The 25,318-nt window shown below is 47.6% G+C and overlaps 2 protein-coding genes and 1 pseudogene across 2 annotated transcripts in view; all 3 read left to right on the top strand.

Annotated features, from left to right (window-relative positions):
• The window catches only part of LOC136165152 (UL16-binding protein 3-like), a 58,435-nt gene extending 52,582 nt beyond the window's left edge, over positions 1–5,853 (top strand). Inside the window, exon 5 of the mRNA XM_065931146.1 lies at positions 5,784–5,853. The gene's annotated coding sequence lies outside the window, so the exon portion shown is untranslated. The remainder of the gene's footprint in view (positions 1–5,783) is intronic.
• Positions 1,598–4,604, top strand: LOC136164158 (UL16-binding protein 1-like; annotated as a pseudogene).
• Positions 5,854–15,719: 9,866 nt separating the features above from the next.
• On the top strand, positions 15,720–24,897 carry LOC136165142 (UL16-binding protein 3-like). Its single transcript, XM_065931130.1, is given in 6 exon segments — positions 15,720–15,959; positions 20,088–20,351; positions 20,744–21,019; positions 22,112–22,253; positions 23,588–23,672; positions 23,674–24,897. Coding segments are annotated over 6 exon segments (1,095 nt in total). The 5' UTR covers positions 15,720–15,733; the 3' UTR covers positions 23,776–24,897.
• The last annotated feature ends 421 nt before the right edge of the window (positions 24,898–25,318 follow it).

Raw genomic sequence — 25,318 nt, forward strand, 5'->3', positions numbered from 1 at the left:
AAAAAATTTGAAAGGTAAACATAGAAGAGATCAATTTAGAGGTAAAGAAACTTAAAATCCATTATCAAAGACAGTTCAACATCTCAAGAAAACGTATTATGCACAAAACTCTTGCTTCCTGTCCAGTTTTTTTCTATCACTTTGTTCATTTAGAAACAGCCACAAAACAAAACTCTTGCTTCCTGTCCAGTTTTTTTCTATCACTTTGTTCATTTAGAAACAGCCACCTATAAATCAGACCTACTTTCTTTCCCCTTAATAAAATGTAATTTCATTTCTCATATTTTTTTTTACTAAAAACATACATTCTACTTTCCTTAAGCAACCATGAAATGTAGTTTATATTAGCATTCTGTAGATTAGTGAACATAAATACCAGTGATAATTTCTAAAAGCTTTTTTATAGAGAACATCTCAGGATGGCACTAAACACATTCATTAATAGTCAAAAATCTCTTTAGTTTCTCTGTAAGAGGAAGTTACTGTTCAGTAATTAATATTTCAAAATTTTATTTTACTTGGAAATGACCTAGCTATTCAATAAACTTCCATCACTTAGTTTAGCATAATCCTAAAAGTTCAAGTTACCCCAATCTGAAGAGACTATTTTAGACACACATTCCTAAAGCATAATTATTCTTAATGGAGTTTATCAAAAACTTCCTATCTCACTTACCTTTTCTTTCTTTAAAAGTGTCTTCACTCAAATTACTTCCTTTGTTGACCAATTTAGCTTATATTAAACCTAGGCACAATAAAAGTATCACACAATGTTGATGGCTCAAGACATGTCTTAATTAGATTAGCAGACAAACATTAATGTTAGATATTAAATATTGAATATTTCCCAGTTCATGTGAACCTGATATTCATTTAATTTAATTTCTCTTGTAATTGTTTGATTTGTAAGCACTTTTTTTTAAGCCAACTGAATAGAGCTTATTTACAAATTAACCTCAGCAATATTAAATAAAGACATGCACTGGCATACACACATCCAGACAGACATAGTTTTGTTTTTTTTTTTCCCTCTCTGCTTGCTAAGACTAATCCATTTCCCTAGCAGATCCCCTCCTCTACCACCTGCCTCGGAAGTTCTGGATTTTCTCTTTCATGCCGTGTGGGCCAGGCCTTTCTCCAGGCTTCCAAGACCCATCCTAGTGGGAGATCACCAAGTCTCCTCAGCCTTGCTAAGTCCTGTGACCCCTAATTGTGAACTCTCCCTTCTCCAGCTTTGGGTTCTGTGCTCATCCTCCCCACTGTGACCCCTCTTCCTCAGGAGCAGCCCTCCCATGCTCCGCATCTCCCCTCAGGACACTGGACTAGATTCTGCCAGTCCTCTAGGTCTAGGGCTTTCCTTCTGAACTGGCCTGGCACAGCTCTGGAAAAAAATATGTTGGCTAATGCTAGGTGTTGGTCTTGAGAACAGAGTGGACATAATGTTGCGTGGCTCCCTGCCTGACAGAGGCTTCCTCATCTTCCCCAGCCTGTGACTGCTGAGGGTGGCGCTAGGCAGGGAGGTCCTTGCTCAGAGAGCCCAGACCTGCAGCTTTATTCTGCTCTCACTTAACTGGGGGTGGAGGGGTGCTGGGAGGGTATGGATCTCTTCCTCCTGACCCCACTCTTGCTGTGTTTTGCCTTCACAGATGCTCACTCTCTTTCCTATCATTTCACCATTGATCCTCAGACTAGAGGACGGGCAACCTGGTCTGGGCATCCTGGGCAACCAGGGTGTGTGGTTCAAGGCCAGGTGGATGGAAAAGTTTTTCTCTCCTATGATTGCGGGGAGTCTAAGATCAAGTACACGAGTCCATTGTGAGAGGAAGTAAAAACTACAGAGGTCTAGAAAACACAAGCTGAAACATTCAGAGACATTGGGCATCCGGGAGTTGCTCAAGGAGCAACTGCCTGACATTACATGGAGAAACACGTGATCCTAGGTGAGTTAGGTTGGGGGCAATGTTGACTGATACAGCCACTATGGAAGACAGTACAGAGATTCCTTGAAAAACTAGGAATAAAATTACCATATGATCCAGCAGTCCCACTACTAGGCATATGCCTTGAGGAAACCAAAGGAGAAAAAGACACATGTACCCCAATATTCATTGTAGCACTATTTACAATAGCCAGAACATGGAAGCAACCTAGATGTCCATCAACAGGTGAATGGATAAGGAAGCTGTGGTACATCTATATAATGGAATATGACTCAGCCATTAAAAGGAGTGCATTTGAGTCAGTTCTAATGAGGTGGATGAACCTAGAGCCTATTATACGGAGTGAAGTAAGTCAGAAACAGAAAAACAAATACCATATATTAACCCATATATGTAGAAACTAGAATGACTGTATTACGAATCTATTTGCAGGACAGCAGTGGAGACTTAGACATAGAGAATAGACTTATGGACATGGTGGGGTGGGAGAAGGAAGGAGAGAGCGGGACAGATGGAGAGAGTAACATAGAAACAAATGCGCTACCATATGTAAAATAGATAGCCAATAGGAATTTGCTGCATGATTCAGGGAACTCAAACCGGGGCTCTGCAACAACCTAGAGGAGTGGGATGAGAGGAAAGTGGGAGGGAGGTTCAAGAGGGAGGAGACATATGTATCCCCACGGCTGATTCATGCTGATGCATGGCAGAAACCACACAATATTCTAAAGCAACTATCCTTCAAGTAAAAAATAAATTGAAAAAGAAAGTTCAAGTGCAGGAGGGCCAGATTGAGGGCTTAGCTACATTCATTGTTTTCAGGTAAAAAATAAAGGATATTGTCCTTCTCTAGTAGTCCAATAGAAGGAGCAGGACTTGGAGGAGAGACCAGGGCCAGATTAGGCAGGCCCAGGGGAAGTGGACCCAGGTGGGGCGAAGATTCTGTCAAGCCCAGAGGCTGAGTTATTTCTTTCCCACAGTGGAGGCAGGCCCTCTCACCCTACAGGGCAAGATATCATGTTGCTGTGAAGAGAATGGACACTCCAGTGGATCCTGGCAGTTTGGTTTCAATGGACAAATGTCCTCTTTGATTCAGAGAATGGACACTGGACAGCCGTTCATTCCGGAGGGAGACAGATGAAAGAGAAGTGGGAGAATGACAGAGCTGTGACTGACTTCTTCAAGAAGGTCTCCATGGGAGACTGGCGGGCCTGGCTTCAGGATTTCTTGGTGCACTGGGAGAGAATGTTGAAAACCATGGGTAAGTGAGATGAGGAGAAAAAAGTGGTAGTCCACTCAGGGTGACATAGACCCAACCCTCCGTGTGAGTGTGTGTGTGTGTGTGTGTGAAAGTGATCTATGCAAGGTGAGTAGTTCCTGGGAGAACAATGACCCGGGGATGCTCTGTCATCCTCTTTCCTCTTCCACCTCCTGACATCTCTCCCTCACAGCACAGGCCTTTGAACCATTGTACATGGATTCTTGCTGATCCCTAACATGAGGGCACCACTCCGATTCTAGAGATTTCCTTCTTACCGACCCTCTGTCTACAAACTTTTTAAAAATATCCGCTATTTTAGTTTTGGAAATCTGTCAATACCACCTCAAACATCAGCTCCTGAGAGGACTTAATCTGTTCCCATCCTGATGTCACCTCATCTGAAGTCACGCAGGACTGAGGGGCTGTGCGGGGACCCTTGCTCGCCCGTTCACCATCTGAGCTCTGTGGAGAAGGGGCTCCTCCCTTCCTCCGTCTCACCTCAGGACGTGTCACCGGGGCGGCCGTGTGGTTGCTTCAAACGACTGCACGGCACAGAGACAGACTTGAGAACATAGCAGGGAAGGATGGGGCAGGACGAACAGAGAACGTAGCAGCGACAGATATACACACTGCAAGTGAAAGTGAAAGTTGCTCAGTCATGTCCGACTCTTTGCAACCCCATGGACTGTATGGGATTCTCCAGGCCAGAATCCTGGACTGGGTAGCCTTTTCCTTCTCCAGGGGACCTTCCCAACCCAGGGATCAAACCCAGGTCTACTACATTGCAGGTGGACTCTTTACCAGCTGAGCCACCAGGGAAGCCCAAGAATACTGGAGTGGGTAGCCTATCTCTTCTCCAGCAGATCTTCCTGACCCAGGAATTGAACCAGGGTTCTGCACTGCAAGCGAATTCTTTACCAACTGAACTGTCAGGGAAGCCCGTATCATGTGGAAAATAGCTAACCAGTAGGAAGCTGCTATATAACACAAGGAGCCCAGCCTGGTGCTATGTGATAGCCTAGAGGGGTGGGATGGGAGCAGGGAAGGAAGCTCAGGATGGAGGGGATATATATATAATTATGGCTGATTTGCGTTGTCCTACAACAGAAACCAACATAGCATTGTAAAGAAATTATCCTCCAATGAAAAAACAACACCAGACTCTATAGTAGGGTACCTGGGTAAGGGGAGTCAAGGAGGCATCTGCTCAGTTTTGGGGTATGTAGAAGGGCTTCATTCTTATTTTCCTTTCAGTATCACTAACTGCAGCACCCCTCACAGTCCAGTCGACGACCATAGCCATCAAATCTATCACCTTGATCTTCCCTGTGGTCCTCACGGGTTTCATCATAACAAGTTTCATCAGCCTGGATCCTGGGCTGAGGTCCAGGAAGAGGTACTGAGGGCAGAATCCAGAGGGAAGGCAGGGGCACAGGGCCTGGTGTGAGGAGGGGGAAGGTGAATCCCAGCCGACCCTTGCCCCTCACTGACCCTTCTCATCCTGGAAATGAGCAGGTGAATAAGACCCCATATCACCTGAGAGCAGAACTCGGACAAGCTCAGCCCTGAGTTCTGAGAGGTCCCCACACTCAGGTGACATTGTGAAAAGGGAGGGATCCGCACTAGGCTGAGGGCCTATTGATGCTGAAAGGGTTCAGCCATGTCCCCTGACTGAGCACAGACCGCTGGCTGGCAGGGCCCAGGGTGGGTGGTGTGAGAACAGCAGGCGCTCAGGGTGAGGGCAGGACTCACAGGGACTGAGAGCAGCATGGGGGCTCCTCATGACGTGTCAGCGGGGAGGGGACCCACCCAGGGGCCAAGATGAGAGGGGCCGGGCTCTCATCCCAGGAGGAAGGGGTGGGAAGACCTTTGCAGACCCAACTCCAAAGGCCTGTTCTCACAGGAAGTGGCTTGGGCCAAGCAGGCAAGGCAGGAGCCCCCAGCAGAGACTGTGGGGAGGGGCGAGGCCAGGCCTGAGCTCCTGGAGCAGCAGCAGTTCTGACTCAGCCTGTGGCCTGCCCGTCACCAGCCTCCAGGGGATCCAGAGCCTCCATCACTGAGCGGCCCTGCCTTGAGCAGAGGTGCCTGGGGTGGGTGGGCCTGAGCTGGGGTGGAGATGCCCAGCTGGGCGGGACCAGGAAGAGATGGGGGACAGGGACTCTGGTCCTGAGAGCTGTGTGTGCTGCTGGCTCAGAGGCTGGAGGGGAGCGAAGGAAGGAGGTTTGCCTGCAGCCCCCCAAGGCTGTCAGGAGGCAAGGCCCCTCCTCTGGGGACCTGCTCCCTGGTCCTTTAGGCCCCCCTCGGGAGGATCTGAACCTGAGTGAAGGGAGCAGATTGATTCCTCACTGGCTCCAGTCCTGAGCCTGAGCAGGGCGTGTCAGGGCCTGGGGTGACTCTGTGATGCAGGAAGGAAGGAGGAGGGGACAAGAGGCTGCTGGGCCTGGGGTGGGGGTGGGGTGGAGGACATAGGAGCCCCTCAGTGAGGGCAGGGCTATGGGGGGGGGCGGCTGGGGAGGGGCAGCCCCAGGAAAGGGACGGGATTCCTCAACCCCAGAGGACCAAGGCCTCTTTCTTTTCTGCAGGTGATGCTGCTCCCAGGAAGCCCGACAGGTGCTCTCCGGTTTCAGGCCTCAGTCTTTGCTTGGCCGCCTTGGTTCTCCTTCTGTCCACTTTAGAGCCAGGAGATCAGACCCAGGAGTTCCGAGCCTGCCTTCCCGTTGTGATGACAAGTGGCTGCACTGTCTCGTGTCTCTTGTCACATCTGGGAACAGACTCCTCAGTCTCTTTTTATTCCCCCAACCGATTTTACCTCTTTCTCTTGGTGCTAAGTGATGGAATCCATGCACCTAAATGTTCAGCTACTTGAACAAGTAGTCTCCACAAATAGGAAACTTTCTGTTTTCTTCCAGTTTGTGAAAAATCAGACTCTTTTCTGTATGGCAATCTCATTGTTGCAAATGGTGATAATATAAGAAAAATACCATCTGCTATTACAGGACTCAGGGATTCTTTCTATGTTCAGAGAAACAACTTCAGAGTATTTTCAACAAAACAAAATGCTATGCCTGAATGTCTCTTTTAGTCATTTTATTTCCTAATATGAATATTTAAGTTTGTATCTCGCTATTGCAAAAGACATGAATACTTCAAGTTTCTTTTTCTAATCAAGGAGGGACCTTGGGACATTTCACCCTTTTCCCACCTTTTGGGATTAAATAGAACTGATGATTCAGCTACAGTTATTGTGGAAGCAGAGAATAAACAGAACCCTCTTAAACTAACATGCAGTCTAGCTGTCGATCCCAATCCTGATACCTGGATCCAAAGGCATATCCTGGAACTTGTGCAATGAAATCATTTTTTATTTCATCAAGATCTGCATCCTCAGTAGTGACTCTGCTGTGTTCCCTGTGCCTCCCCCTCTCGAAGGATAAGCCAGACTTCACAGCACAAGCTATATCTGTTTTGAAAAGTAGATTTATTTCCCCATTGACAGAGGATCATATTCAGAATAGATAATGAATTACTACAAATAAAGAAGATAAATTGTAACTTTGTGGCCACTGATTGAGCGGTTCACAGATGGTGAATTGTTGTTCAGTCACTAAGTTATGTCCAACTCTGTGACCCAATGAACTGCAGCCCACTATCTCCGGAGTTTGCTCAAACTCATGTCCATTGAGTCGCTGATGCCATCCAATCATCTCATCCTCTGTTGCCTTATTCTCCTCCTGCCCTCAGTCTTTCCCAGCATCAGGGTCTTTTCCAATGACTTGGCTCTTCACATCAGGAAGGCAAAGTATTGCAGTTTCATCTTCAGCATCAGTCTTTCAATGAATATTTAGGGTTGAATTCCTTTAGGGTGGACTGGTTTGATCTTCTTGCAGTCCAAGGGATTCTCAAGAGCCTTAACTAGCACCACAATTCAAAAGCATCATTTATTCAGGGCTCAACCTTCTTTATGGTCTGATTCTCACATACGTGCATGACTACTGGAAAATCCATAGCTTTGATGGCGTGGACTTTATCGGCAAAGTGATGTCTTTGCGTTGCACACTCTACTCAGCATCTTTCTTTTTTCTTCTCAAACCAATTTTACCACTTGACCTTGATGATCAGTTTTGCTTTCTTATCATGCTTGTGTTCACTGGAGGGCCACTTTTTATTTCCTTTAAGTACTTTTCCTTTGCATTCACAACTTGACCAACTGTTTGTAGCAAAAGGCCTAGCTTCTGGCCTGTCTTGGCTTTTGACATGTCTTTTTCAAAAGCTTAACTATTTCTACCCTTGGATTTAAAGTGAAAGATGTTTGATTCTTCCTCTCACTCGGACATGTAGAGGCCACTGTAAGGTTATTTTTTTCTTCTTTTAAGCTTTTCTTCCAAGGAGCATCTTTTCATTTCTTAATTAAAATCAATTTTCATTTAATGACTGCAGTCACCTTCCACAGTGATTTTGGAGCCCTAGAAAATAAGATCTGCTTCTGTTTCCACCTTTTCCCCGTATTGTTGCTATGAAGTGATGGCCCCGGATGCCAAACTCATAGTTTTTAGAATGTTCAGTTTTAAGCCAGAGTTTTCATCCTCCTTCACCTCCCCCAGAAGGCTCTTTAGTTCCTCTTTGCTTTTTGCCATGTGGGTGGTATCATCTGCACATCTGAGGTGGTTGTTAATTCTCCCGCAATCTTGAATCCAGCTTGGGCTTCATCTAGCCCAGTGTTTCACATGATGTACTCTGCATAGAAGTTAAATAAGCAGAGTGACAACACACAGCCTTGACATACTCTTTTCCCAATTTGATCCACTCCATTGTTCCATGTCCGGTTCTGACTATTGCTTCTTGTCCTGCATGCAGACTTCTCAGGAGACAGGTCCGGTGGTCTGGTATTCCCATCTCTTTAAGAATTTTCCACAGATTGTTGTGATCCACACAGTCAAAGGCTCTAGCATAGTCAGTGAAGCAGAAGTAGATATTTTTCTGGAATTCCCTTACTTCTTCTGTGATCCAGCACATGTTGGTAATTTGATCTCTGTTTCCTCTACCTTCTAAATCCAGTATGTACGTTGGGAAGTTCTTGGTTCACGTACTGCTGAGGCCTAACTTGAGGATTTTGAGAATGACCTTGCTGTGAAATGTATACACTGGTATGGTAGTTTGAACATTCTTTACGTTGGAATGAAAACTGACCATTTCCAGTCCTGCGACCATTGTGGAGTTTTCCAAATATTAAGTGCATATTGAGTGCAGCATTTTAACAGCATCATCATTTAGGATTTTATTTTTATTTTTTATAAAGAGTATTCTATTTATTTTTTTTTAGTTGTGTTTTTTCTCTATTTTATTTTTAATTATTTATTTTACTTTACAAAATTGTATTGGTTTTGCCATACACTGACTTGAATCCACCATGGGTGTACATGTATTCCCCATCCTGAACCCCCCTCCACCTCCCTCCCCATCCCATCCCTCTGGGCCATCCCAGTGCACCAGCCCCCAGCATCCTGTATCATACATCAAACCTGGACTGGTGATTCATTTCACATATGATAATTTACATGTTTCAAGGCCATTCTCCCATATCATCCCACCCTCGCCCTCTCCCACAGAGTCCAAAAGACTGTTCAATACATCTGTGTCTCTCTTGCTGTCTCGCTTACACGGTTATCGTTACCATCTTTCTAAATTCCATATATATGCATTAGTATACTGTATTGGCATTTTTCCTTCTGACTTACTTCACTCTGTATAACAGGCTCCAGTTTCATCCATCTCATTAGAACTGATTCAAATGGCTCCTTTTTAACGGCTGAGTAATATTCCATGGTGTATATGTACCACCAGCTTTCTTATCCATTCGTCTGCTGATGGACGTCTAGGTTGCTTCCATGTCCTGGCTATTATAAACAGTGCTGCATTGAGCATTGGGGTGCATGTGTCTCTTTCAGTTCTAGTTTCCTCGCTGTGTATGCCCAGCAGTAGAATTGCTGGGTCATATGGCAGTTCTATTTCCAGTTTTTTAAGGAGTCTCCACACTGTTCTCCATAGTGGCTGTACTTGTTTGCATTCCTACCAACAGTGTAAGAGGATTTCCATTTCTCCACACCCTCTCCAGCATTTATTTCTTGTAGACTTTTGGATAGCAGCCATTCTGGCTGGCCTGAGATGGTACCTCATTGAGGTTTTGATTTGCATTTCTCTGATAATGACTGATGTTGAGCATCTTTTCATGTGCTTGTTAGCCATCTGTATGTCTTCTTTGGAGAAATGTCTGTTTCATTTAGGATTTTAAATCACTTAGCTGGAATTTGATCACCTTCACTAGCTATGTTCTTAGTAATTCTTCCTAAGGCCCACTTGACTTCACACTCCAAGATATCTGTATCTAGATGGGTGACCACATCATCCTGGTTATCCAGGTCATTAAGACCTTTTTGTACACTGCTTCTATTTTTGCCATCCCTTTTTAATCTCTTCTGCTTCTGTCAGCTCCTTGCAGGTCTGTCTTATATTGTGTCCATCTTTGCATGAACGTTCCCTTGATATCTCAAATTTTCTTGAAGAGATCTCTAGTCTTTCCCTTCCTATTGTTTTCCTCTATTTCCATTGATCATCTAGGAAGCCTTTCTTACCTCTTCTTGCTATTCTTGGGAATTCTGCAATCAGATGGATAGATCTTTCCTTTTCTCCTTCTCCTTTCACATCTCTTTTTTTCTCAGCTATTTGTAAGGCTTCCTCAGACAATCATTTTTTCTTCTTGCATTTCTTTTTCTTGGGGATGGTTTTCGTCAGCACCTTCTGTACAGTGTCATAAACCTCCATCCATAGTTCTTCAGACACTCTATGTACCACATATAATCCCTTGAATCTATTGTCACTTCCACTGTATAATCATAAGAGATTTTATTTAGGTCATACTGAATGGCCTAGTGGTTTTTCCTCCTTTCTTCAATTTAAGTCTGAATTTTGCAATAGGGAGCTCATGATCTGAGCCACAGTCAGCTCCTGATCTTGCTTTTACTGACTGTATAGAGGTTCTCCACCTTTGGCTACAAGGAATATAATCTGTCTGATTTCAGTACTAACCATCTGGTGATGTCCATGTGTAAAGTCTTCTCTTGTTTTGTTGGAACAGGGTTTTTGCTATGACTAGTGTGTTCTCTTGGCAAAACTCAAAATAGTCTTTTCTTGTCTTCATTTTATACTCCAAGACCAAACTTGCCTGTTCCTTCAGGAATCTCTTGACTTGCTACTTTTTCATTCCAATCCCTTATGATGAAAAGGACATGATTTTTGGTGTTAGTTCTAGCAGGTCATGTAGGTCTTCATAGAAGCATAAACCTGTGAAAAGACTGAACATATCCCGAATAATCAACCTGACAAAAAAAATGCTGGGATACACTCACATATTCATATAACTGACAGCCTTTTAAATAAATCTAGATCAAGTGGTGCAGGAAATGCAATAAGAAGAGTTTTCTTACATTGTTTGTAGGAGTAAAAATGAGTCGTGTGTTGAGCTGTCTATTTCAGTATATCCCAACATTAGATCTTTAGTCCATCCTACTACACCGTCAACCCAATGTTAGTTCCAGATGGAAAAAGTGGACCAAAAGTCATATAGATACAAGACAACCTCAGAGGTATTCCAGGCTGTGTTCCAGACCAGGGCAATATATTGAATATCATAGTAAAGTGTATCACACAAACTTTTCATTTCCCAGAATGTATATAGTTTTGTTGACACTGAAGTCTAAGTGTGCAATAGCTTTATGACTAAATAAATAATATAAAGAGTTTAACAACTCTTTGTTTCTAAAATAAAGTAGTTTGAGAATCATCTGTGCCTTCACAAGTCAAAATCTTTTTGCTGGTGGAGGGTCTTATCTCAGTGTCTATGACTGCTGACTGATCAGGGTGGTGGTTGCTGAAGGTTGGGGTGGGCAGGGCAATTTCTGAAAAGAAGACAACAGTGAAGTTTGCCACATCGTCTGACTCTTCCTTTCACAAATTTCTCTGGAGCATGCAGTGCTTTTTAACAGCGTTTTTACCCACAGTAGAATTCCTTTCAAAACTGGAGTTAATCCTCTGCAGTCTGCTGCTGCTTTTTTCAACTAAGTTTATGTTATGTTCTAAATCCTTTGTTGTCATTTCAACAATCTTCATAGCTTCTTCACCAAGAGCAGTGTCTGTCTCAAGAAAATGCTTTACTTCCTCATGGATAAGTTGAACTCTCATTCTTTCTAGCTTTATGATGCAACTGCAGCAATTCAGCCACATCCTCAGGCTCCACTTCTAATTTTAGCTCCCTTTTTATTTCCACTACATCTGCAGTTACTTCCTCCAGTGATTTCTTGAGCCCCTCAAAGTCATCTGTGAAGGTAGGAATCACCTTCTCCCAGACTCGCCTTAATGTTGATATTTCACCCTATTCCCATGATTCAGTGTTTTCAATGGAATCTGTAATCATGAATCCACTGTAGGGGGACTTCCCTGGTGGTCTAGTGATGAAGAATCCCCCTTGCAATGCAAGGAATAGTGGCTTGATCCCTGTTCAGGGGACTAAAGTCCCACATGCTGCCGAGCAACTAAGCCCACGTGTTGCGACTACTGAGCCCAGGCACCACATCTAGAGAGTCTGTGTGCTTCGATGAAGGATGATGCATGACCCAACAAAGGTTCTGTGTGCCTCAACTAAGACCCATGCAGCCTGAGATAATTTTTTTTTTTTTAGAAAAGACTGTAGACTTTTTTTAAAAATGAATTCAGTCCAGAAAGTTTTCAGTTGACTTGGCTCAGATCCAGCAGAGGAATAACTATCTATGCAGCTATAGACTTATAATGTATTTCATCAGTACTGTTACTTGAGCATCAAAATCACTCCTTGATCCATGTGCTGCAGACCGGATGTTGTGTTGGCAGCCATGAAGACAACATGGATCTCATTGTACTTCTCCGTCAGATTCTTCGATGCTTTGTCAATCAGCAGTAATATTTTGACAGGCATCTTTCATTAGGTCTCAACACTGGAGTTAAAATACTTGGCCACCAATGTTGTGAACAGACGTGCTATCATCCAGGTTTCATTGTTTCATTTACAGAGCACAGGCAGATCAGATTCAGCTCAATTCTAAAGGGCCTTAGAATTTTCCAAGTGATAAATGACCATCGACTTCCAGTAATCTGCTGCCAACAGTCCTTATCAAGAGAATCAGCCTGTTTTTGGAATCTTTAAAGCCAGGCATGGACTACTCCTCTCCAGATATCAAAGTCCTGGTGGGCATCTTCTTCCAATAGGTGGCTCTTTTGCCTGCACTGCAAATCTCTAACTTAGTGTGGTCACCTTCATAGATTATCTCAGCTTGGATAACTTGTGGTAGCTTCTATGTCAGGTCTTGTACTACACTCTGCACTGTATTTTATGGAGATGGCTTCTTTCCATATACTTCATGAACCACCGCCCTGCTATCTTCAAATTTTCCTTCTGCAACTTTTTCACCTCTCTTAGCTTTAATAGAAATTAAGAGAGTTAGGGCTTTGATTACAACTAGGTTTTGGCCTCAGAAAATATTGTTGCTGGCTGGATCTTCTACCCAGACCCATAAAACTTTCTTCATATCAGCAATAAGGATGTTTTACGTTCTCAGAAACAGACTCCCAGAAAGGGATAGTTAGGGAATTTGGGAAGGTCATGTACACACTGCTCTACTTAAAATGGATAACCATCAAGGACCTATGTATGGCAGATGGTGTGTCTGTGTGTGCACACTCTGTGTGTGTCCAACTCTCTCTGTCCTCATGGACTGCACCTTGCCAGCTCCTCTGTCCTTGGAATTTTCCAGGCAAGAATACTGGAGTAGGTTGCCCTTTCCTTCTCCAGGGGATTTTCCCAGCGCAGGGGTTGAACCCACAACTCTGCTCAGTGTTATGTGGCTGCCTGTCAGGAGGGGAGTCTGGGGAAAATGGATACATGTGTGTACATGGCTGAGTCCCTTAGCTGTTCACCTGAAACTATCCCAACACTGTTTGTTAGTCAGCTACACCCAATAAAGCATAAAGTCTTTTAAAACTAGACTGTTTTTAGTTGAGTATTTAGAGCAAATTCTGGGAAAAAAATGAAAAAGAAATAAAAATCCCAACTGCTATTTTTGAAGAGCCCAGAGCAAAAGCAGCATGCCTCACATGCCCCCAGCGCACAACAACACTTAAGGGGCCAGCCAGTCACCTAAACCACCCCTCTGACTGACCCCTGGGCACACCCCTCCCCTCACCGCATAGAAGGAACAAGCTCACCCCACCACCTCGGAGAGTGAGCAAGCAAGGAACTTGTGATTTGTTCTCACTCCCCTCTGCTGCAATAGGAGCCCCAATAAAGCCTTGCCTCAACTTATTTTGATTAAGAAGTTTGATTTATTTCTATTGTCTTTCCTCTGATTGATTTCTATTGATTAAGGCGGCCAAGAGCCCTGGTGTGTAACAATTTGGGGACAAGAGACACATGGGGCCTTGGAGGAGGACTGGACTCAGACTCGGGTGGGGCACCAGCTTGGTGGGTTCAGGTGATGGATGTGTCAGGGGAAGACTCTCATGCATAGGCCTGGGAGACAGGAGCCTGGGTTTAATCTCTGGGGAGAGGCAACACGGGGAGCACATAGCCCCAGTGGAGGAGGCTGGTGAAGAGGCAAGTGACTGGGAGAGCAGGAGAAAGACAGAAGGACAGCGTTAGAGTCCTGGTCAGGACAGCCAGGTGGGGGACGACGGGCCTCTCTGGACAGGCCTGGCCACCCCCACCCGTGCGTGCTCCTGGCACCTGGACACAGAGTAGACCCCAGATGGGAGTGGAATCAACTGGGAGGTGATTGTAATGGGTGTCGACAACGAGCATCCTTCCAAGAACATGAAACTCCACCTGATTGCTCTTGTTACTTCCCTAGAACTCTGCTGGCATTCATTTCCACATCTATCAATAGGGAACCCAGCCTCACTCAGTGACAAGACATGAAATGGAGCACTGCCCGTGCTGAGGGGTCAGCGCGACCCTCCGAGGTCAGGGCTCAGTCACCCCTGAAGCTAGCAAAGGCCAAGAGCCCCATGATAACAGAGAGATGGGGCCCTCTGTCACAGACGTTCACCTCTCAGTGTCATTGGTAGACCCACTTCCCAAGAATTAGGAGGGCTTGTCAGTCCCAACGAGTGATGGATGATCTCACTCTTCATCAGCGGATAGCCCTGAGATGAGGACGTGAGATGCTCAATTCTGCTTGGACACTGCATAAAAGTAAACTATGAGGGGGAAGGAAATGGATCACACAGGCTACCAGTGCAGATCCCTTGGAGGAGAGCATTGCGGTCCACTCCTGTATTCTTGCCTAAAGAATCCCCATGGACAGAGGAGCCTGGTGGGCTAAAGTCCATGGGGTCCCAAGGAGTCAAGAGGCAACTGAAGCGACTTAGCATGCACAAAGGCACCAGATGGAACAAGCAGCCGGAAGAGACCGCCAGGGGGCGCCCGGGGGCAGCGCTGGATCCCAGTCTCCCCGCAGAACCTGGAAATTCAGGTTCTGACCTCAGTCCTCAAACTTTTTCTAATTAGCAGTTACTTTGGCCCACAAAATTGGCGTCTGCGTCCAATGCGGGAGACCCGGGTTTGATCCCTGGGTCAGGAAGATCCCCTGGAGAAGGAAATGGCAAACCACTCCAGTATTCTTGCCTGGAAGATCCCATGGACGGAGGACCCTGGTAGGCTACAGTCCAAGGGTCGCAAAGAGTCGGACACGACTGAGCGACTTCACTTTGGCCCACAAAAGGTCTAGGACTACTCTGGGGCAGAAACTACTAGAAAACCTATTGCCGATGACACTGCAGTTAAGGACTGTCTTCAGGCCCTTTCAAGAGACCCGCAGCGTTCTCCTGTGTGAGTGGCTGTGGGGTGCTGGGTGGCGTGGAAATCTTGAGTCTTTTAAGAAAAACAGGGCTTCCCTCCTAGCTCAGAAGACTCTACCTTCAATGTAGGAGATCCAGCTTCGACCCCGGAGTCAGGAGGATCCCAAGGAGGAGGGCATGGCGACCCACAGAAGGACTCTTGCCTGGAGAATCCCCACGGACAGAGGAGCCGGCGGGCTCCAGATCTCAGGGTCGCAAGAGTCGGACAGGACTGAGGGAGCAAACCACCCCCACGGGAAGGCTGCAGGCGAGGATGGGCAGGAGGGCTGAAGGGCCGGAAGGACTCGGAGGAGAAAAGCAACGCTGAGGGACGGGAGGAGCAACGAGTGCGTCAGGAGAGGGCGGCCACCCGGCGGGGTCACGCCAGCGGCCAGACTCGATAGGGAGCTGCCGGCCTCCGCTGAGCTGCCCGGCTTCAAAGAAGAGAACGTGAGCCGGCAGGGATGGGGCGGGAGTGGGCGGGTTAGCATCAATGCAGAGGGCGTCCCCTGGGACGGATGGGATGGAAGAGGGCGGGTTAGCGGGATCCACCTATAAATATCTGGGCGCTCCCCGCGAAGTCCAGCCCGATTCTCCCAGTGTCAGGCTGACGATGTCCTGGACCGCTGACCCCGGAGCGCGTCTTGCTTTGGCGGCTCACGTTCTAATCGGGTCTCTGAGGTTCTGCATTGGAGAAGGAAATCACAACCCACTCCAGTATTCTTGCCTGGAGAATCCCAGGGATGGAGGAACCTCTTGGGCTGCCGTCTATGGGGTCGCACAGAGTCGGACGCGACTGAAGCGACTTAGCAGCAGCAGGTTCTGCCCGGCGCGAGGCGGTGAGTTCGGGGATTAACCTGCGGGGAGCGGACAGAGGGCCATAAGACCCCGAGAAGGATGGGGGTGTCCGCGGGAGATTGGGGAACGCCGCGGCGGGGTCGCCTCCCTGCTTTTAAAGCTCCGCGCGCTCCTTTCCTGCTGGACTCCTGCTCCCCCGCCCCACTCCCCGGCTGGTTGCGGACCCCCACCCAACGCCCCCAACCCCCGGCAGGGGAAAGACAAGGTCTGGGTGAAGAAGGAATCCCCGCTGGAAGGGAGGGGAGGCAGGTAGAAGTGGGAGCCAGCGCGGCGCCAGGAAATCCGCCCGTTCGTCGGGAATTCCGAGCTACTGAAGCCGGAACAGGAAAGGTGGTGGCCATTCCCGAGGGACCCAACCCACAGGGTTCAGGGGAAGGCTGGGAGGAGTCTGACCCGTTGCGTTGGCCGCAGGGGAGGTGGGGCAAGATGGGCAAGGGTCTAGGTGGAGTCGCCACTTGGGCGGGGAGTCGGGGGGGGGGGGGGGTGTTCTGTGCGGGAGAGAGGGACGGGGAGATGGGTGGAGTCTGTCCTAAGAAGCCTCCTTAGAGTCCTGCTTGGTTACAACACTATTTTTCTGCATCTCTCCCCTTCTCATGAAGCCCATGGCCTCCAACAACTTCCCATCTGTGAAGGGACCCTAAGCCTGCCCTCTGTCAACTGGCACCTATCCTCTTGCCTGAGAATTCACCCCAGCAGAAGCCTCCCAGCCTGGCCCCCAGGGCATAAAGCAGGAGAGATGGGAGAAGAGTTTCCCAAAGTGTGTGACACAGGACACCCCCACTTCTACCCTTCGGTCCCACATTCATCTTCCCTGAGACCATGGAGACAGTGGCCTATAGTAGCTATTAAAGAAGACAGGAGTTCGAGAATCCTTTCTTCAAAAGATAGAGTAAATCTGTTGGTCTCAACAGGCTATTTGGTGTCTGTTTTCATTATATATCTCCACGTTTCTGGTACAAGAGCAGGCAAAGACGACCTAAAATCCAAAAGAACCATGTGGCCACCCTGAATCACGCCACACTAATGGATGACTCACCCCTAGGGACTTCCCCAAGGGGTGCCTTAGCTTCCTGTTTGTAAACCAGAAACTTGCTCTGTCCTGCCTTGGAGGTTCTGGGTGGCAAGAACGTGAAAGGATCGTGGGTCCAGCAGATAAGGCCTAATGCCCCCTGACCCCCTCTGCTGTATGATGACTTCATTGGTCCCTGGAGATATCGGGGACACTGCATGAAGCCTCAGGGATGAGCAGAGTAGTGTGTGCATACTAAGTCGCTTCAGTCATGTCCAACTCTTTGCGATTCTATCAACTATATATAGTACACTAGGGTCCTCCATCCAAGATTCTCCAGGCAAGAATACTGGAGTGGGTTGTCATGCCCTCCTCCATGGGATCTTCTCTCACCCAGGGATAGATCCCATGTCTACTCCTATGCCTACATTGCAGGCAGATTTCTTACCACTGAGACACAGGGGCAGGCCCCAGAGAATGGTACTGCTACAACAATTCTGATGTCAGGCCTAGACCACCTGCTGCTACATCTTATTTGTTGTCTCTGGCCCTTCTTATGCCAAACGACAGTATCACTTCAATCCTATGATGGCTGATCTATCTGAAGTAATGATTAGGGGTTGATGAACCCAGATCATGGTGGACAAATTTGACATTCCATGACCAGAGGCCTCATTTCTATCAGCCCCTAGGGCCGTACCAAGAGCCACATATAAATGGTGTAGTATTCCCCACTGCAAATGGCATGGCTTTTCCTCAGGACATAGAGTCTAAGGTCTGAACCTTCAAGGAAAATGCCATATACTGCACAAAGCACCTTTCCGACAACAGATACTTCTAATGTCACAAGTTCTGCTGGGTCATCTGCCCAAGAAGCAGGTCATCACTCACCAATCATCTGTGACTGCTTTTGTACTAGGACAATAGTTCTAACAGAAACCTATGACCTGCCGAGCCTGAAATATTTCATATGCACTATTACAAGAATCTATGGGCCACAGTTCAGTCAGTTCAATCACTCAATCCTGTCCAACTCTTTGCGACCCCATGGATTGCAGCACACCAGGCCTCCCTGTCCAACACCAACTCCCAGAGTTTACTCAAACTCATGTCCATTGAGAGGGTGATGCCATCCAACCATCTCATCATCTGTCTTCCCCTATTCCTCCCACTTTCAATCTTTCCCACCATCAGGATCTTTTCAAATGAGTCAGTTCTTGGCATCTGGTGGCCTAAGTATTGGATCTTCAGCTTCAGCCTCAGTCTTTCCAATGAATATTTGGACTGATTTCCTTTATGGTGGACTGATAGGATCTCCTTGCAGTCCAAGGGACTCTCAGGTGTGTTCTCCAACACCACAGTTCAAAAGCATCAATTCATCGGTGCTCAACTTTCTCAAGAGTCCAACTCTCACATCCATACATGACTACTGGAAAACCCATAGCTTTGACTAGACAGACCTTTGTTGGCAAAGTAATGTCTGTGCTTTTCAATATGCTGTCTAGGTTGTTTATAACTTTTCTTCCAAGGAGCAAGCATCTTTTAATTTCATGGCTGCCATCACCATCTGCCATGGCCACTGGGAGTTAAATGGAGATAAGATAGGGATGACACTCCTGCAGCCCTGGAGAGGTCGTAGGTTGGTACTCCTGTCTATCATTTTCTCCAGGGTATGATATTCTTTACACATACTATTGGGGGATGATGGTCAGTGTCAGAAGTGTGAACTTGGAAATCGCTGCTATGGCTGCCCTCACCCCACAGTACTTTACTAACTCTGAAGATTTTTCATTCATATTGCAAATGCAATGGATGTGAAATGAGCACTATGAGGATCAGTGAATCAGTGGCACTCCTGTGGGTAGGACGTGGGACAGATGTGAATTCCTAACCACAGACCTCAGGCACCACAGTAATAAGAGGTGGCCATGATGATGTTTCAGATTGCTGGACATGATGTCAGTCCCACTCTAGGTCCTTATGAATGTGGGCGTGACTTCTCTCCTATGCGTACACTTACCCAAGTCAATGACCATGTGGCTTCCAAAAGCCAGAAGGACTTGTGCACTCGCTGTGGTGATAAGAGGGCCTTCCTGGTGCCTGGCATCTCTGTCTCTAGTAATGGATCCTGAGTATAAGACCCGACTCAGTGCTGGAAACTGGGGAAAGGATCTGGACATTTTGTTGGGATGTCTGCATCCCGATTCCTCATCATCCAGCCTTGTGTTGTCTGTGTGTGTGTGTGTGTGTGTCTGTGTGTGTGTGTGTGTCTGTCTGTCTGTCTGTCTGTCTGTGTGTGTGTCTGTGTGTGTGTGTGTGTTTTCCTTTTAATCGCGTAGTTTGTAACCAGGTTCACTGCTCATCCGTTTGCCTCTGGGATCGCCCTGTGCTATGAGCCAGCATCGCACTCTCTGCAGTCAGGCCTGGCTCACTTGGGACTCTCTAGTCACTCTGACCACTACATCTACTTTGTGTCTGAAATAGAGCACTCCGCCTGGCATCAGCTCTCTCCACCTTCTCCATCCTTATTCCTGCTGGAAGCCCACAGGAACACCATCTGCTACCACTATCGCTGACCTTCAACAAAAGTCATCCTGGAGCTGTTGGAGCTGCTTCTCCTCCACGCTTTCCTCTCGGGCTCCACAGAACCTGGTGGACCGCACACCTTCCTGCCCTTTCACACCGTGTCCACCCTGGCAGATTCGCTTCTCTGAGCCTTTAATCCCCTCCTCTACGACCTGCCTCGGAAGTTCTGGATTTTCTCTTTCAAGCCATGTGGGCCAGGCCTTTCTCCAGGCTTCCAAGACCCTTCCTAGTTGTAGGTCAGCAGTATCTCTCTGGTCTTACTAAGTCCTGAGACCCCTAATTGTGAATTCTCCTTTCTGCAGCTTGCGGTTCTGTTTTGGCCTTAGGAGCAGAGTAGAGATAATGTTATGTGGTTTCTCTGCTTGCTCAGCCTGTAGGTGGTGTTGGGGGACAGGGAGGCCTTCCTGCTCTGCCCACCCAGCCCTGCAGGTTTACTCTGCTCTCACATAAGTGGGGGAGGAGGTAACAGGTCTTCTTTTCCCAACACTGCCCTCACCTGCGTTTTCCTTCACAGATGCTCACTCTCTTTGCTACAACTTCACTGTCGATCCTCAGCCCAGTCCTGGAGAGCCATGGTGTGTGGTTCAAGGCCAGGTAGATGGGAATGTTTTTCTCTCCTATGACTGTGGTGGCGCCATGATCCAATCCACAAGTCCATTGGGAGAAGAGGTGAAAACTATGAACACTTGGGAAACACAGACAGAAACACTGAGAGACATCGGGGACTTGTTCAAGTGGCAATTGCCTAACGTCATACTGGAGAAACACATGGCCAGTGGTGAGTTCAATTCAGTTCAGTTCACTGAACTAACAGTGTTCCACTGTTAGCAACCCCATGGACTGCAGCATGCCAGGCCTCCCTGTCCTTCACCAACTCCCAGAGCTTGCTCAAGCTCATGTCCATCAAGCCAAACTCATGTCCATCGAGTCCAGGGGTGAGTTAGGACGTCCACAGACTGAAGGAGCACACTGGGGGTTTAGCTGCATCCATTGTTTATGGGTAAAAAATTTCACTGGATATTGGTCCTGCCCTAGCAGTCCAGTGGAAGGAGCGGGCCTTGGAGAAGAGAACAGGGCCAGATTAGCCAGGACCAGGGGAGGTGGACCAAGGTGAGGCAAGGAATTTGTCAAGTCCAGAGGCTGAGCTCTTTCTTTTCCTCGGTGGGTCAGGCCCGCTGACACTGCAGGCCAGGATGACGTGCCAGTGTGAAGAGGATGGACACATCAGTGGATCCTGGCAGTTTGGCTTCAATGGCCAAATGTGGCTCCTCTTTGATTCAGAGAATGAACACTGGACAGTGGTTCATTCTGGAGGGAGGCAGATGAAAGAGAAGTGGGAGAATGACAGAGCTGTGACCGACTTCTTGAAGAGTGTCTCCATGAGACACTGTCGAGCCTGGCTTCAGGATTTCATGGTGTGCTGGGAGGAAATGCTGAAGAGCGCAGGTGAGACGAGTATAAGGAAGTGGTAGTCCACGCAAGGTGATGTGGACCCACCGTCCGGGTGTGCCTGTGTGTGTCTGTGTGTGTGTGTGTTTTAGCAAAGTGATCCATCTAAAGTGAGCTGTTCCTAAAACATGGATGGACCTAGAGAGTGTCATACTGAGTGATGTAAGTCAGAAAGAGAAGGAGAAATATCATGTGACATGCCTTATATGTGGAATCTAAAAAGAAATAGTACAAAGGAACTTACAAAACAGATTCACAGACTTAGAAAACAAGCTTATGGTTCCCTGGGGGAAGGGATAGTTAGGGACTTTGGGAAGGTCATGTACACACTACTATATGTAAACGGATAACCAACAAGCTCCCACTGTATAGCACATGGAACTCTACTCAATGTTATGTGCCAGCCTGGATGGGAGAGGTGCTTAGGGGAGAAGGAGTGCATGTATATCTGTGGCTGACCCTTCACTGTTCACCTGAAACTATCATAGCGTTGTTAATCAGTTATACCCCAATACAAAATGCTTTTGCTGTTAAATAAAATAAAAGAATGTAAAAAGAGAAATAAATAAAGTGAGTTGTCCTGGGAGAACAATGTCCCAGGGATGCTCTGTCCTCCTCCTTCCTCTTCCACCTCCTGACGTCTCTCCTCACAGCACAGACGTTTGAACGACTGAACATTGATTTTTGCTGATCCCAAACCTGTAGACATCTTTTTGATTTCTGGGATTTATTTCTCACTGTACCCTCTTTCCAGAATCTTCTTTTAAATGTCACCAGTCCTCCTTCAGGAAATCTGTCAACACCACCTCTGCTGTCAGCTCCTGAGAACTCCATCCTCATGTCACCGTCTCTGATGTCACAACAGGACTGAGTGGCTGTCTTGGAAACCTTGCTCCCCCATCAGCTGTCAGAGGCCCCTGAGGACTGGGCTCCTCCCTTCCCCTCATCTCGCCTGAGGATCTATCACTGGGGCCTCCATGTGATGGGTGTAAACTGTCTGCACAGTAGGGGTACCTGAGTCAGGGGGGCGAGGAGGCATCTGCCGAGTTTGGGGTCTGGACAAGGGCTTGACTCTCACTCTCCTTGCAGCATCACCGACCATGGGCCCCCCTACAGTGCAGCCCACGGACACAGCCATCTATCTCACCACAGGGATCACCGCTGCCACCTGGGCTTTCCTCAGTTTCTTCATAATTGTCGTCATAATAGCCTGGAGCCTTAACAAGAAGAGGTACTGAGGGCAGAATCCAGAGGGAATCAGGGGCACAGGGCCTGGTGTGAGGACAGGGAGGCGAATCCCACAGGCTGAGTGAGAACTGCTGCTGCTCCAGGAGCTCAGGCCTGGCCTCGCCCATTCCCACAGTCTCTGCTGGGGGCTCCTGCCTTGCCTGCCTGACCCAGGCACTTCCTGTGAGAACAGGCCTTTGGAGCTGGGTCTGCCAACGCTTTCCCACCCCTTCCTCCTGGGATTGGGAATCCCATCCAACGCCTGCCCTTCACTGTACCTCCTCATCCTGGAAATGAGCCAGGTGAGTAAGACCTCATATAACCTGACAGCAAGAACTCAGACAAGCTCAGCCCTCAGTTCTGATGGCTCCTCACTGTGAGATGACAGTGGGAAGTGGGGGGTGGCTGGGGTGCAGGAAGGCTGGGGGCCTGTTGAAGTTGCAGAGACGGCTGGCTGGCAGGGCCCAGGGTGGCTGGTGTGAGAACAGCAGGCGCTCAGGGCGAGGGCAGGACTCCCGGGGCTGAGAGCAGCATGGGGGCTCCACATGACGTGTCGGCGGGGAGGGGACCCACCCAGGGGCCGAGATGAGAGGGGCCGGGCTCTCATCCCAGGAGGAAGGGCTGGGAAGGCCTTTGCAGACCCAACTCCAAAGGCCTGTCCTCACAGGAAGTGGCTTGGGCCAAGCAGGCAAGGCAGGAGCCCCCAGCAGAGACTGTGGGAAAGGGCGAGGCCAGGCCTGAGCTCCTGGAGCAGCAGCAGTTCTGACTCAGCCTGTGGCCTGCCCGTCACCAGCCTCCTGGGGATCCAGAGCCTCCATCACTGAGCGGCCCTGCCTTGAGCAGAGGTGCCTGGGGTGGGTGGGCCTGAGCTGGGGTGGAGATGCCCAGCTGGGCGGGACCAGAAAGAGATGGGGGCAGGGACTCTGGTCCTGAGAGCTGTGTGTGCTGCTGGCTCAGAGGCTGGAGGGGAGCGAAGGAAGGAGGTTTGCCTGCAGCCCCCAAGGATGTCAGGAAGCAAGGCCTCTCCTCCGGGACCTGCTCCCTGGCCCGTTAGGCTCCCCTCGGGGAGGATCCCGACCTGTGTGAAGGGAGCAAGTTGATTCCTCACTGGCTCCAGTCCTGAGCCTGAGCAGGGGGTGTCAGGGCCTGGGGTGACTCTGTGATGCAGGAAGGAAGGAGGAGGGGACAAGCAGCTGCTGGGCCTGGGGTGGGGTGTGGGTGGAGGACATAGGAGCCCCTCAATGAGGGTGCGCCTGGAGGGGGGCTGGGGAGGGGCAGCCCCAGGAAAGTGACAGGATTCCTCAGCCTCCTGGACAAACACCTCTTTCTTTTCTGCAGGAGCCTGTGTTCCCAGAAAGCCGATGACAGGTGTTCTGTTGGCCTCAGGAATGAGTCTTTGCTTGGCTGCTTTCCTTCTCCTGCTGATCATTTTAGAGCCAAGAGATCAGACATTCGGAATCCCACGTCTGTCTACGAGTCATGATGACACAGTGGCTGCACCATCTCGTGTCTCTTGCCGCATCTGATGAACATCCTCCTCAACCTCTTTATTTTTTTAAATTATTATTATTATTGTTATTTTCAAATCTCCTTTCCCATTTTCTCTTGGTGTTGAGTGATGCAGTCCCTGCACTGATACTTTAAACTATTAGAACAAGAGATCACCACAGACATAATCCTTCAATCTTCTAGTTTTTGGAAAATTAAACTTTCCCCTGCATCATGACCTTATTCTTAAAAATGATGATATTGCTTGAAAAATACAACTGCTTCTGCAGGATTCAGTGATTTTCTTTTCTATATCCAGAGAAACAACTTCATTATATTTTCAAAAGAGTAAAATTTTACATTGACTTGTTCCCTTCATAATATTACCCTATTGGTGCTGAGTCGTGTTCGACTCTTTGCAACCCCATGGACTACCAGTCTTCTCTGTCCATGGGATTTCCCAAGCAAGAATACTGGAGTGGGTTGCTATTTCCTTCTCCAGGGGATCTTCCTGATCCGGGATCCAACTCTTGTCTCCTGTGTCTCCTGTTCCTCACTCACTGGCAGGCTCATTCTTTACCACAAGCATCACCTGGGAAGCCTTTATACTGATTCTTAAATCAACATCTCTATATTGCAGAAAAGTTAAGTCCTTCATACCTCTTTTCTAATCCGGGAGAAAAGTCATGGCATTTCACCATTCCTCCCCATGATGGCATTAAATAAAACCAATGATAATGCTTTATTTCTTGTGGAAACAGAGAATTTGAAGATCACTCCTAAAGTAACATGCAGTCCAGTTGTGAACTGATCCTTAAATTCTCTGGATTTTTAAAAGTATATTTCACCATATCCCAACAGTAGGTCATGTGTTCACCCTACTATGCAGTCATCCGAGCGTTAGTTCCAGGCTGGAAATCATAGACTAAAAGTCATGTAGATAGAGGCCAACCTCAGAGAGATTGTGGGCTGGGTTCCAGACCAGGGCAATAAAGTAAATGTCACAATAAAGAGAATCACAAATTTTTTCATTTCACTGCACATAATAGTATGTTGATATGGAAGTCTGTCAAGTGTGCAATACCTTTATGTCTAAATAAACAATGTACAGAGCTTAATACACAACACTTTGTTTCTAAAATAAAATATGTTGGACAACATCTGAGCCTCCAGGGGGTCACCATCTTTTTGCTGGTGGAGGGTCCTGTCTCAGTGTCTGTGGCTGCTGACTGATCGAGGTGGTGGCTGAGGGTTACGGTGGGTAGCGCAATCTGAAAATAAGACAGCAATGAACTTTGCCACATCATTTGACTCTTCCTTTCACAGAAGAATTCTCTTAGCCTGCAATGCTCTTTGACAGTGTTTTACCCATAGTAGAACTTCTTTCAAAATTAGGGTTAATCCTCTCAAATCCTCCTGCCTTTTCAACTAAATGTATTCTAAAGTTAGAATATTCTAAGTTCTTTGCTGTTATTTCAACAATCTTCATAGAATCTTCACCAGGAGTAGATTTTATATTAAGAAACCACTTCGTTTGCTCATCCATTAGAGTCAACTCTCATTTATTCCAATTGTATCATT

The sequence above is a fragment of the Muntiacus reevesi genome, chromosome 3 (assembly GCF_963930625.1).
Source record: "Muntiacus reevesi chromosome 3, mMunRee1.1, whole genome shotgun sequence".
Classification (NCBI taxonomy): Eukaryota; Metazoa; Chordata; class Mammalia; order Artiodactyla; family Cervidae; genus Muntiacus; species Muntiacus reevesi.